At 46.9% G+C, this 14,548-nt stretch overlaps 1 protein-coding gene across 3 annotated transcripts in view; it reads left to right on the top strand.

The window, feature by feature from the left end:
• Nucleotides 1-14,548, top strand: part of LOC122526912 (diacylglycerol O-acyltransferase 1) — a 92,614-nt gene that overhangs the window by 20,000 nt on the left and 58,066 nt on the right. For all 3 annotated transcript variants that reach the window (XM_043650564.1, XM_043650565.1, XM_043650563.1), the window contains 2 exons: nt 1,530-1,624; nt 14,451-14,503. In XM_043650564.1, the coding sequence (XP_043506499.1) occupies nt 1,530-1,624; nt 14,451-14,503 (148 nt within the window). The remainder of the gene's footprint in view (nt 1-1,529; nt 1,625-14,450; nt 14,504-14,548) is intronic.

The following is a 14,548-nucleotide window of genomic DNA, read 5'->3' on the forward strand; positions in this document are numbered from 1 at the left end:
TATCTCTGGTGTAAAAAAAAAAAAAAAGAGAAAAACAAAATACGTACCCGGCTTGAATGTTGCGTCGTCCTTCCTTTCGCAGCGTCGGTAAAGCGCTTTCCGATGTGCCGCTACCACCGCGGCTTTGTATGTTTCATTCACATAGTGGAAAGGAATTAACTCGTATTACCACGGTCAATCCCGGATAAACGGCGACGTGCATCGATTCTTCTTCTTCTTCTCTTTTTTTTTTTTTTTTTTTTTATCTCTCCATGGTTCGGCGTTAAAGTGTTTAACAATTCAATCGACAAAACTGCAGGAAGCTACACGCGGTATTCTAAACGAGCAGTGATTTGCCGGACGGTAATATAAGAGGATTGATGTTCCCTTTCGAATCACTTTTGACTCGCCACGGAGCACGCACGGTAGCTATCAATTATAAACGTTTGATTTTTCCGGCTCGCTCTTCAATTATCGTGGCCTGCGTCAACGTGACTGATTGCGTTTGTGACGACACAAAAAGCGGCGAGACGGAGGAGGGGCGGGAGAGAGGGGGATGTGGAAGATGGGGTGGCTGGGAACGTACATAGAGAGGAAAAAAAAAAGAGAAGGGAAAAGGGTAGCGATCGCGTACCAATAAATATCGTAGCACCGTGTCGGGCCGCGCCCACTTCAAATACTTTAATTACTTCAGCTATAAGCCTCGTTCATCATCGTTAGTCGACGCGTTCGACCTGAAGCCATTAGTGTCGGTTACCCTTTTTGGCTTGATTTTTTTTTTTTTTTTTTCTTCCTTCGTTAGTCGACCGCGAATGTAGTTCGTTTGTCTTCCGTGATCGCCGGCGGTCGTGTGCAACAAACGTTTCTGATGACTCGGATTGATACGATGGCGTGCGATAAATCTCGCCGATACAGAGCTATAAAAATTGGTGGTGGGGGTAAAGCTCGATGTACTGCGAACTGGCGAGTCGTTTTTCTTTCGGGTGAAAGTATGTTTAATAGACAGTCGAACGATGATTTACAGGTCGAGGGAGAGAGAGAGAGAGAGAGAGAGAGACAGAGAAATTTCTTCATAATCCTCCTTTCTCCTGCAAAATTACTAGACGACAGGGGTTGACTTGGAACAGAGGGGAAGAGGATCGTTTTCCATTTTTTCTTCTCTCCTCCTCCGTGGCCTTTTTCAAATTTTAAAGGCGAACACGCGTCGACGTTTATTATTTATCTGAAGAACAAAGAGATCAAGGGTCCCGTGACTTTTTATCTGACCTACCCCTCCTCGTTTTTCCCTCCCTTTGCCGTTTCGCATCTTCTTTTTTTTCCAAGGACCTGTGAAGAGCGTGCCGACAGACGCTATCGTTAATAACGACGCCTTTGCTCCCCGACCCGTATCGCGATGTAGACGCTCACGCTTCACGTGACTTCGAAGATAAAATTGCTTGGATGACAGTGGGAGGAGGGGGGGGGGGTGTGATAATAACGAACGAGGTATTCCTCCTTTCTTCTCTTCTTTCCCAAGTGTTTACATGCCTTTCTCTTTTATTTTGCCGTAGGTACGGGGTCAGAGTGGATCCATGGGAGTGGTTTCTGTTTCTCAGCGGCAAATACGAGGGTGGCCAAGAGCATCCGTCGATTCTACTCATCATTCGTAAGTCGTTCCCTTCATGTCCAACAGCGAGAATTTCTCGAAATGAAAAGAGATGCGAAACGCTTCGCGCGTTTATGGACAGAGAGATCAGACGACAAATATTAGACCAGCTGTTACGCAAAATGATCAGAAACGCATAAATTACAGCTTAATACGCACTCGGCAAAGTGCCTCGTAATTCTGCTCGACATATTTTGTTCGACTACTTTTTTCCGAAAGCACGAGTATAGAGGCGTATTACGTTAAAGTGGGCTGCTGCAAAAAGGTAATATGTTCGCCGGGAACGCGAAGCAAAAACTGCTAATTTAAATGTAAAAGTAATTAGCGTGTGACTCGTCTGTGACGAGCCTTGGACGAACGTTGGACGTAAAGGTTAAAAAGATCTCGGAAACAACTGTCGCGTAAAAGTTTTGACCGAGACACTTGCAAAGAATTTAAACGATCGTTGTGTCTGAAAGCGGCTAGTATCGACTGCGGTTACGCGGTTCCGCGGTCCGTTCCATTCCACGATCGAAACTCAAATCGAGACCAGAAACGAGATCCATGTTCCATAAAACATTTGCCGGGTAAACAAAGATCTTCTCACCCGCCTGTAATTCTCAAAGGCATGTTTCAACGCGTGCTGCGTTTATTTTGACGCGTCAGTTGGAAGGTACGATGGTCACGAGGGTCCTCCTGTTCGCAGATAAACTGGCCACCCGAGGCAGTGACCCTGGTTGAATTCGAATTTATCGCTAAACCGGCGACCCTTTAAACCGTCGTTTAAAGCTCGACTTAAAAGGCACGAAATTTAGCGCGGCGTAGTGGCAGACGCGTTACGTAGACGCGTAAATTTCGACGCTCTGGCAAGCAAACCTCCCCTTTTTTGAAATTGTGAACCGCTACCTACGCATTGTCCTTTTATTGCCGCGCGATGCACTCGGTTATCCGCGTTTTCATTTGGAACAGCGACGTTCGCTCTTGGTGCGGGCGCACCGAGGTCGTGAATGTTTGGTTTCTGCCTTTGGTTTCGCCGTGGAAAGCCGGGTAGCTGAATCTACGCGCCAAGGGGACACGATTTCACGACATTAACTACCTTGCGCTGGCAACTGATTGCGTACCATAACGAGTGACCAAACCGTATACAATAATTCGTCGCTTTCTTTTCCTTTTGAACTCGTCGGTACGATATCACTGGATAGAAATGATTGAGAAGTAATAAATTTATTGTTAGTTTTGGCTTATACTTGAATATACTTGAAACTGAGAAGATATTGCAATTTTGGGCAAACAAGTTCTCGACGCGCAAGAGGTTATAAAAGAGACACGCGAGGAATTGTTTTATATCAGATTCTGACGAAATCGCAACTGTCGAGGATAATCGTTCCGATCCGGTATTCGCTCGATAAACAGGTACAAGGCTCGAAATACTCGATCGTGGTTGCGGAGCGGCCACCGCGCTTAGAGTCTAGAACGTTCAAGGTTCTGATACAACCGAATGACCTACTAAAACCGTCCCCGTAAGTTGCACCAATTTGTCGATGGTACACAACTCTCAAGGCTAATTATCCTGGCGATTAGGCAGCGAAATTAATTTCTCCCCGGGAAACTTTCCCTTAGCCCTGTGTGCAGCGCTTTTACAAAGAACCTCCGGCGGCTGATTCTGGCGCGGGGGATGGCGGAGACTCGATGCCTCGGGAACATCCCGTGAATATGCGTTTAAACTCTCGTTCCGCAGCTGCGCCGGCAGGTTGCACGGCCGCGTGCAAGCCTGCAGATTACACGTACAGGGTGGTCGCAGGTACGTACAGGGCTGGAGAGGCTGCAAAGTAACAACGGGTGGGGGAAGACGGGATCGGTGGGGTTGCATTATTTACACATGAGGGAAGGTAATGTTCATAGGGAACTACGGTTAATAGCTCTCATATTTTAGAATCTTCGTCGTGGCAGCCTTTCTTTCCTTCTTTCCCTGCGCAGCCTCGACATCCCTTCTCCTCTTCTTTCTTCTTGCTCCTTCTTTTTTTTTTTACAGCATGGCTCGTTCGTTGAAGCGAGTACAACTACCGCCGGTGTGCTGCTTCCTCCATCCTCGGTGGAAGGCCGTGGGGGTCTCGCATAATAATTTTCACGGTTCCTGTACGGCTTGGCTGCCGAGATTGCTTTTTAAACGGCGCCCTGCAATCTCCCCGAGTTCGCGGCTCGCTCTTTCGCGATTAGGGGATTAATTATTCCGTGGACGTCATGAAGCGCGAATTATACCGTTTAAACGGCTGACTTTCGTGATTTATTCCGGGTTTCCAACGTTGATTAGCTACCCGTCCGACACACCTCTTTCCGCCGGGGTTCCCGCCTATTTTTTCGCCGGTTTTAATTAATCTTTTCGAAGTTTCGCAACAGAAGACGAAAGAAACTGACAGTTTTACGAGGACCGGTGAATTTCCACTGCTCGGCCGTGTGCCCGTCGGCTTGCCACTCGCCATTTCTGATCCCATTTCCAACGGGGAATTGTTTCGTTGATCCGACGGAATGACCGCCGTCTGATAGGCCACGGGCAAATGTATTTTTCATGCGCTCACGCGAAGCGTTAATTGCATACTTTACAACGGCGTGGCGGCAGCGGCGCGCGATGCAATTTCACCACGCGCCCTCGGTCACGGGAATTGATGTCGAGCGGGTCATCGAGTTAAGGGACGCGTTATGACATTATTGTTGAAGTTTCGCCGGTTGGCACTCGAAATCTGCTTTCCTTCGCGCGAGGGATACCGAGCCGTCAAACAATCGTAAACACGGTGCGTCTTGTTTTTATTTCTCTGAAATTCGAGAAAGCATACCCCGATATCGGGGTAGAAACGAAACGCAGACCTTGCGCTAAAAGTATAATTGAATTTCGTTGGAAAAGAAAGAGAAAAAAAAAAAAAATAGAGAAAAAGAAAGAAACTGGAACACGATGGAACCGTCCAGGCTCGCGTGTTCCTTTCTTTTGGATTCACATATTCCGGCTGAAGAAGCTGCACAACTTCGACTCACAACTCGCCGGAGGAGCGCGGAGAGTCCAGGGGGAAAAGAGTAGACCGAAGGGGAGAGAATAGACGCGCTTGCACGGCCTTCCATCCCTTGCGTTTCTTTGCGGAGGGAAAGCTGCCTCTGAACCGCCTATAGCAGGCGTCCGTTTGATGGTTTTGCAGAAGTTTCGGAATGGCAAGTTCCGCGAAACTTAAAGTTAACTGTAACTCAATGCGCACGGTTCTCAAGTGACATAACGAGTCAAGAGCAAATGCGAAAGGGGTGCAACAAGCAGATGGCTTTAAACTCTCGCTGCGATCTCGCTTCTTTCGGGTCTTTGTAACGTTACGCAACGGAATCTTCTTAACTTTGTCAGAAAGATATTCGGGGCGGAGCGGGGAGGGAGAGGGGGGGAAAAAAATATTCGAGAGAGAGACTCCGCCAGCTCTGCTCAGATGAAAATAAACGGCAGCTCGCGGAGAAATATCAAATCTCGCAAACTCTTCTCCCTTTCTGTTCTCTTATTTAAAGAAACCGAATCTTTTTAAAAGCAAGACTTCAGATTCGACTCGGCGGAGAGAAACTCGCGCGCTGCTTTTCACAACTGAGAAGCCTTAAATCAATCCGCCTTGAGTAAACTCCAATCAATTCCCTTAAACGTTTCGAGATTTTTGCATACACTCGGCGATTCTGCCTCCGCCCGGTTCACACTAATGGATGAAACATTACGAAGGCGTGGCGGTAGACTTTCCGGATTAAACAAAAATCAGAGAAGGGCCGAGCGCGATTTAAATTAAAGCTGGAAGTGACGGTGGCCGGAACAAAGACAAATTGATATATGAAATCAATAATTCTTCCGGTGTTCGGATCCACTCGTGCGCCGCTCGTGCCATGTACCAGCGACCCAGATCGGCCGGCGTTATCGGGCACAATTCGTGCGCGAAAAATCCAAGTAATTATCACCGGTATCAGCCACTTGGAGCAGATTTTCGGTCGCTACCGAGGGGAATTAATGCCGTCGCATCCTGGAATACGAGTCATTGAAATTTACTCTCGGAGAACGGAGGGTGGAGGGAAAAATCCGCGAGAACCGGTCATTACCCGGTGGAAAGTTATAGCCGAGCGAATTATAGCCATTGAAAGAAATAATTCGACGATTTTTTTTTTTCCACGGCCCGGTTTAACGGTCATAATCGTCCTCGGTTTCAACGGCGGCCAGCCCGTGAAACAATCGAGCCCGTCCGGCGAAGTTCGGCTCCGTTCTGCGCGATGTACCGGGAGCGATTCGACCGCGAGGAATCGCTTTCATATCGAATTACCGGCCCCGCCGGTAACTTTTCCTCGTTGATGTGATTGCGCATAAAGAACGGCGAGGTTCGGCACGAGAAGGAGGAGAAGAGAAATAAAGGAGAGAAAAACAGCTGGCACCGGAGTTACTTTTGGCGATGTTAAACTTTTCCCAACGCGGTTGGTAATTAACGCGGTGGGTATGAAAAATTGCTCGACTCCAACGGTCGAAGGTAGTTGGAACAAAAGGTCGTCGAATGAAATTCCAGCGCGGAGTGGAAGATAGCCGAGGAATCGCAACGCCAATAGCACCTCTGACTCTGTCAGGGCTGTTGATTTTATTTCTCCGTGGCAACTGTACGGCGCATCGGCAATCGGACCGGGCGTCGCGTTCACGCGGCGGCCCGACAGTTGGGAAAAGCGACGGGGAAAATCGTAGAAACAGATTTTCACGTAGCGTCGGGGAAATTCATGGAAAAACTGTGGTCGGGTCGTGCGCTAGAAGCAGCGTCGGCCGACGAAACGCGGTAGAGACGTGGCGCGTATCCAACGTTTGAATTACTTAATCCAGTGCCTATACACAAACACACACACAGATGCCGAACTATAATAATCGAATTAAATGCGAGATTGCGCCTGCGAAAAGCCTTTCACGCATCCACCATCCGCTGTATCCGATTTACCGTCTATCGGAGCCGACGCAGTCGGTTGAACGCATCGTGCTTGTCAGAAACACTTGTCGACTTTGCTGCCAAGTTTGCCCGACTTTTCGTCCGAGGATCGAAGTCGAAATTTCAATTATCCGCGCGAGGGATTGCAATTGTGTTTGCGATTTAACGTACGGAATTAAACTCGAGATATGTTTAATTCTTTTTCTTTTTCCTTTTTCTCTTTTGGCACGTATTTCGGGGGCAGAGTGTGTTTTGTTGGACTGTTTATGTTCTTATTACAAGGGGCGGTAGGAGGGGGAGGCGACACGTCCGATTTAAAAAGCGAAAAAGGAAAACGGGAAATTCAAAGGATTGGTAAAAACTCAATAGAGTGTTGATTCGCCAAAGTCTTTGACGGTATTTTTCACGGCCGGTTAGTTAAACACACTTTTCCGTTTTATTTAAAAACACGTTCGGTTCTACAAATATTCAGTGATCCGAAAGATGGAATTTTCATGAATAAAAAGGGGGAGAGAGAAAGAGTCTTTTTTGAAGTTCGGCAGCCCTTTGCGAATCGATTGCCAACGTTTTTGGACAGTTTTTTTTGCCACCTATTGTGACATTGCGCATCAACGGCATTTGTCAAATGTATCGACGGTACTTCGCCGGTTTATTAAGTTATTTCTACGTGTTAATTCGGCGTCTATTGCGGGGAAAATTGAAAAACACGCGAGTAACAGCGTGTTAAGCAATGATTAAATCACGCTCGATTTACATAATTCCGCGTAAACGAGAGAGAGAGAGAGAGAGAGAGAGAGAGAGAGAGAGAGAGAGAGAGAGAGAGAGAGAGAGAGAGAGAGAATTTGCTCCCGGTGTACGTGAGAACCCATCGAAAGTTTCGTGTCTGCGGGTACATTGCGTGTCTTCAAAGCCGATCATTTCTATGGTGTTAGCATGCGTTTAATAGCGCCGTTAAAGCGCGGGTATATTATACGTACACCTTTGCTCGTAATTCGCGCACCGCTGCAAAGGGAAGCCTTAATTAGTACTCATAATTATTCGTAATTAGCACTCGGCGCCCCGCGGTTTAGGGTGCTTGTGAAGCTCTTCTGGTTGATGGTGACGCCGCTGCTCGTAATAGAGAAAAAGAAAGAAATTGAGAGAAGCGGGGGAAAAGCGCCGGGCGAAGGAGGAGGAAGAGAAAGGGGACAGAAGACCGAGAAAGGGGAACGAGAGAAAGAGAGAGAGAGAGAGAGAGAAAGAGAGAAAGAAGATACCGACTGAAAATCATTGCTTTCACTCCTCATCTCTCGAGTTCAAGCGAGTATTTATATCTCGAGCGCACCCTCTTTTTCTCGCTCTGTCTCCCTCTTTCATCCTCCTCTCTCGTCTCACTCTCACTCACTCTCTCTCTCTCTCTCCGCTTGGTATTTCGTTCTCTTTAGTCGAGTCTCCTCTTCCACGCCATTCTTCTTCATATATCCTTGATCCTGAACCGGGCTCGCACCATTCGGTTTCGAATGAAGGCTTTCGCGGGCTCGTGCGACTTTAACCCTCTGCTTTGCGCCGAGTACCGAATCGAAGATTTATGCGCGCAATTTAGAATCTCTGGCTGTGATATCGAATACCGTAGTACACGTCGTAGTACGGCGGATTGACGATCCACGGGGGAAGGGCGGGATGAGCAGCTCTCGGATCTCTAGTCACCATTATTCGACACGATGGGACCGTGCTACGAGGGGTGGTGGCAACGTAATTTCTCCCTTCCCCCAGATTTCAAAATCTGCAACCCTTTTGTAATTTATCACGAACCGCAGAATGATAAATTGCGTCCAAATTGATAGAGTCCCCGATGTGCCTCGACGTGATTCATTTCCCTCCGAACCGGTGATTAAACGCGCTTGATATTATTAACGATATTTTGGAAATTTCGATTGGCCGCCGGTCAAATTCTCGCGCGCGTGCAAGAATTCTAATTAAATTCGACGACTGTCGCCGCGATCTCTACCCCCTCGGTTTCCGAACTCTGGACACTTTCATTTCGTTCTTTTTCAAACATTTATCCTCGATGGAAATAATTTTCGCGATATTGCCTGTAAATTCTAAGCTGAGGCTCGCGAATTGCCAACAAAGAAAGACTAGCGGATGAAAATCTTTTAGCTTTCCTGCCATTCTCCGGTCTCCCATCCTCCCTCTTTCTCTCTCTCTCTTTCCTTTTTTCTCTTTTTTAAAATGAAAGTTTTATTAAAAACGACGGAATGTTGCCAACTCGATGTCGGGATATAATTAAAATTTGCCTGCTCGGATTTGATCTTATCCCGTCCTGGCCATCCCCTTAGTCCCGTTGCCGACAGCTGTGCTCTCGCGCCATCTCGGTCGACGGTTTTTCACGAACCCACGTCCGTAACCAACGCCGCGGCCGGTTGTCGTCGCGTCCTCCTTCCCTCCCCCTGCCAACCCTTCCCCGGGACACTCGAGAAGATAGAAGAGACTTACCAAGGAAAAAGTAAAAGTCTTAATTAGCGGCTGAGATCCGAGAGGTGCTCAAGAGTGGAGGTCGATTACCCTCGAGGCTTCCAGATACCACTGCTCATCTCGTCTCTGTCTCGTCCCTTCCTCTCTCGTCGGAGAAAATAAAAGGAGGGAGAGAAAGAGACGAAGGAGGAGGAAGAAAAAGAAAAAGAGAAATGTTTTTCACTCGTGCTGGCTACCTTTCCCGATGAATTCCCTGAAAAATTTGATCCCGTTAATGCGACGGCTGACTCGTTAGGGAGCAAACTGCCGTAGCTCATTAGGAAACTCCCGGAAGAATTTCGGGACGCCAGAGAAGCTCGCGCAAGTTCGTGTCTGGCGTTTACCACAATTGCGGACAGCGAGGTACGCGCGGAAAGCGCAGGATTTAGGAGTTTACCTTTCGACCGCTGCGTGTATTTTTCCTAGAAAAAAAAAAAAAAATTGACATTTAATAATTGACAATTACGAAAAAAAAAAAGAGAAGGGAAAAAAATTTATGGAAACTAGCAACGCGATATTCGATTTACGAGCATCGATAATCGGCCTTGTATCGGGTTATTGTTTCGCGCACGGCGGAATTTTATTCAATCAGCCTTGGATAAAGTGACACGGGGCGCGCGCCGTTCGCCGTCGCACTAACGCGTTTACCGTCGGGCACAATTATTCATTAAAATAACATGTCGACCTGTTATGCGAGCAGATTTTTAGCAGGTTATAAAATTTGATTTTATCACGACCATTACGTCGTGAAAATAAAACTGTCGTCCCGCGAAGCGAGGAGATTGGGAGGGGGGAAGGGGAGAAGGGGGGAGGGGACGTTCTCGGTAAATTGCAGCCGTAAACACGGTGTATCGGGGAATATGTAACCAATTTCCCGTTAGCTTCGCAACATTTAATCGGCTTCGTACCACTGTGTATGGTCGACATATTTGACGCGTTTGTCGCGGCAAACGGCTTGGCTGCCTTCTGCCTGTTTTTCCATCGCGACAAACACACGCGAAACAAAACACGCGAACAAGGGATCAAAGAAATGCTACGTACGAGCGTATCAATCGAATCAATTATGCGAAACGCGACGTGAATTCGATAACTGTGCGTCGTGTAAATAAAACAGGAGAACGCCTCTCTTTGGATCGTCTCTGTTCTATTGCAAGGCTCTCGAACGGTTATACTCGTCATTTAATTTCTCTCGGCATTTTTTCTCGCTTGCGTCGATGCAAACGCTCGGCTTTTGCACCTCGCTCCCCCGTGCCATCGTTTCCATTTTTTCTTTTATTCGCACACTCGCCGCTGAAGCAACGAAGATGCCCGGCTGTTGGTTCGCATGGAAAGAAAACCGGTCGTATTTCCACGGCGGAAGGTGGTTCCATTAATATCTATTAGCAAGCCGTACTTCACGTTATTTGGATTTGTTCTTTCCACCGTTATCCGCGGTGTTTGTTCCTTCCATAGCGCGATCGGAAAATCGAAAGTAAAGAGGGTCCCAGCTGGAAGGTCTGGAAGGGGATTCGGTCGTATCCGTTGAAATATGAGGAATCGTTTGTTCTCATTAAGCAACAGAGCAGGAGGATTGAAATGGCGATACGTCTCTGCCACCCGCCGAGCCGATACGTTTCCTGAATTATCGATCGACATCCACTTCGGCTGAAATCGGTGAAATCTTCATGCTTCGCGGAACGTCTTCTTAAATGTTAATGCGTCAAGGGGACGCGGTTCTTTCGATTCGCGGTTATTCCGAGTGCGAGAACAATCGGGCCATTAAATTTCACGGTTAATACTGTCGCTTCGATTAGACCGGATGGCGAAATGTCGGACGAGCGACAGTGTGAAAAATGCCGGCGGCCGTTGTGAAACAAAAGAACTTGAAATACAGAGAGTTGCGTGAATTTTGATTTTTCGAAGGCTATATTTTACAGAAATCGCGCGAAAGCTCCGCGTATCTTTCTTGGAATAATGACAGATTTTTTTTCCCCCGCGACTACTGAAGCGCACTCGTATAATAACTTCGGTGAATTTATTGAACGGCGTGTTTCAAAAGAAATTTATTTCCTCGAGCACTGTGCGCGCTCGCTAGGCCCGTCGCTCTCGATGAAATATACACCGAAAATGCGCCATTCATTTTTTGAATGCTATTTATTTTATCAATCGACTTTCCTATAATTAACCGACTTTTTCACGTCTCTTTGGCTTAATGCAACGCATTTGACTCGTCGATCAAGTCTATTTGTCTTCGTTGGCACGTGGGGTGGCCGCACGTGCGCGTAATTCAGCACGGTGAAAACGCGTGTACGAGGCGGTTCGCGCGCGGGCCAGAAAAATGCTGGAAACTCGTAAAACGCGTACGAATTCAAAGAGCTCGTAATTAGTCGACGGGGAACACGTGTCGGTCATGGTAAAACAATCGTGGCCTCACCCTTTGCCACCTTTCCTACTCTCTTCCTCTCTCACTCCTCTCGCCCCCTTTTTTTCATTCATTCGTCGCTTTTGTCGAGGCTCGCGCGAGCGCTAGGCTCGAATTTCTTCTTTTTTTTTTTTTTTTTTTTTCCGCCGAAAAACGTCAGGACGCCGCGTTCGTCAACGAAAAAAAAGAAAAAAAAAAAAACGACGCGCGATAGTATAAAGTTGATGGCGAGCTGGTATCTCGCGGGCGACGTGACGCGTTCGAATCGCATCCAGGCTGAATTAAATATTGACTGCGAAAAGAATTACGCATTACGCGATCGGGTGAACGTGTTTTCGAGCTTGGCCGTTCGATTTTCGGTAAATCGGATTTTCCTTCCCCCACCCCGATCCCGTCGTTCCTTTCAGCCGTCGGCATCGATTCGAGAGCGTGCAGTTGATTTGAAAAATTAACGCCGCGCGATCGACGTAACCGCACGCGCAAATATTTTAATCAAACAAAAAGCCGGTCTGCGTTGAAATCGAGCAATTGTTTGTTCAAAAAAATATTTAACGAAGTGTTTACCGAACCGGGCGTGTCGATGTCTGCTCTAACCGACTTTGTTAATAATCGAATGAAATAGATAGAGAGGAGGCAACGGAGAACGATCGATCTCGATCTGCGCGCCCGATGACAATCGGAAATTGGCGAAACTTTGGCCGGCATAGGATATTATCTACACTTCTGTCCTCGTTCCCGGCCCGCTCTTTCTATTTTCAAACGTCACTTCTTTGACGTTCGTCCCCCCTCCCACGGCGTGAATTTAATCGCAAATGAGATATCACGTTTTCATTAACTTGTCTGTAAAAGGCAAGCAGAGAATTCAGCCAGCTCGATGGTTGTTTTCGTTTCGCCAACAAATGCCCCCTAATTGGTAATTGGCGATTGGTAATATTTTCCCAATTATTCGTTTTACGTCTACCCATCGGGGAAAAAACAGTTGAAAGGAAATCGATCCGCGCGATCCAACCGTTCATTCTGCGTGTCCATTTTATTTGATTCTAATGTCGTGCGGCAAGTATCGAATATCGTTGCTCGGGCGACGCGGTTAAACGATGTACAGAGACATAATACCGTTTCACCGTAATTAAAACATCGCGGTTTAATTCACGGTTTCGATGTTTCTCCAGGAAGGAACGGTTCTCATTCCGCAAACGTCGGTGTGTTTGAGATTCGCGACCCGCTTGCCGCGAGGATCTTGCGGCTCTCAATTTCGCGGGCGTGCCTATCGTGCAGTTGCATCTCTTAAACTTATTTAAGTTTCGCCGTATTTTATGCGCGGGGACGGACGATACTCCGAAGAATATGAGAACGAACCGCTCGAAATGAAATCGTTACGTACGTACGTATATCTTTGCTATCGCGCCGGTCTCGCCGTCGAATCCTGCATAATCCACCAAAGTGTTTTGGCTCGGCGAGTTCTGCGAACAGCTCGGAGAACGATCAAGGAAAAAAAAGGACCGAGAGTAAAATTTGTACTCTGCAAGCGTTTCAAACGATGATTCGTTCGTGCGTGAATAGCATTTCCGAAGAGTTTCCCAACTTTTCGACGTTTCGGTCGTCTGATCCCGGCTCTTCGGGTTTCCATTCTACGAACAAGTTGATTACGATACGCCGCTAATATTAAACGATTCTCTACTTATTCCGTTATCCATGGTTGTATTTCCTTTTTATCTTATCGTAAAAAGCTTATGACGTGATAAAAGTAAGATTGCATGATAAAGGGCGAGCCGAGTCGCATAAAAAGCAGATGAAATAAAAGCAGAATGTAACCGAGATAGAAATTTGGATGCTAGAAATTGCTCTTTGAATGAAACGAGAGGTGCCTAGGAGATCAGTAGAATAGTCACGGCTCATTACTGGTCAGACTACCGTGACGTAATGCTGCCTTGCATAATCCTATGCATACTCCCGCCTACACCTCTCAAAATGTAGTCTACGTTGATTCTCTACAGCGTGGAACGAAATTTTCCTTTTTTTTTCGGCAATATTTTAAATTCCCATGGTCGCCTTTAAATTTTTCAATTTTTTTAATTGTTAACGGTTCGCGTTGTTCAAACGTTTAAAGTTTAACGGTCATTCGTAAAGTGTTTTAAAGTTTAACTTCAGTTTTGAATTTTGGATTTGTATCAATTATTTTTCAATTAAATTCGGCGAGTATTGTTTCCAAGATTCAAAAAAATGTATCGTTGCGAGGTTGCCGTACTGAAAGATGCACTTAGCAGGATCAGAGTATACTATTGTTTCTTCGAGCGAAGAAGATACAAGCCGGTTTCGTTACCTCGTAGGTACACGACTCCCGATCGAAATTTCGTTCTGTATCGTGTGCTGTTTTAGCTGATTTATCGGTGAGTTGCTTTCGTCGCTGTTAACTCGATATCGGTTTTCTCCCTTTTTTTCTCACAGGACCATGCCTGCATGCCCATCTACTTTTGCGTATGTGTGTGTGTATGTGTGTGTGTCCCGTGTGTTATCCCTTCCGGCCAATTCAACGAGGCTCTCGATCACCAGTAACGTTTATCCTCGATGCTCAGCCTTCACCTCGTGCGCCACTGTTTCTCCCCCGTTTCGTCCTTTTTTCTTTCTCTATTTCGCCCCCTTTTCCCTACCCTTTCGATTGCCTTTGGAACGTCACATCCTGTGACAGACCCTCGTCACTTGCTGTCTGTAGCCAATTGCAGAGGACAGGATCCCGGGTGACTGACCTTTTGGAAGTTTGTCGTTTCGAAAAAAGCGAGCAACGAACAAACGGGGGGCGAGTCGCCAGGCGAATGGATTGTCCGGAATTCGTTCGTTCGTTCGTTCGTTCGTTGGTTCGTTCGTTCGTTCGTTCGTTCGCTCGCTCGCTCGCTCGCTCGCTCGCTAGCTCGCTTGCCTGTGGGGATCATTGAATCATTTGTTTTCATGTTTTTCTTTCTACCTTTTTTTTTTTTTATTTTTTGATCTGTTGCAGATTCCACGGTGCCCGTAGGCCTGTGCCTGCTGATCGAAAAAGGACTGTCGGTGGTGAGTAACCCTTTTAATATCGCCAGTAACCGAGCCACTCTTTTT

This window comes from Frieseomelitta varia, unplaced genomic scaffold (assembly GCF_011392965.1).
Source record: "Frieseomelitta varia isolate USP_RPSP 00005682 unplaced genomic scaffold, Fvar_1.2 scaffold_203, whole genome shotgun sequence".
In the NCBI taxonomy this organism is placed as follows: Eukaryota; Metazoa; Arthropoda; class Insecta; order Hymenoptera; family Apidae; genus Frieseomelitta; species Frieseomelitta varia.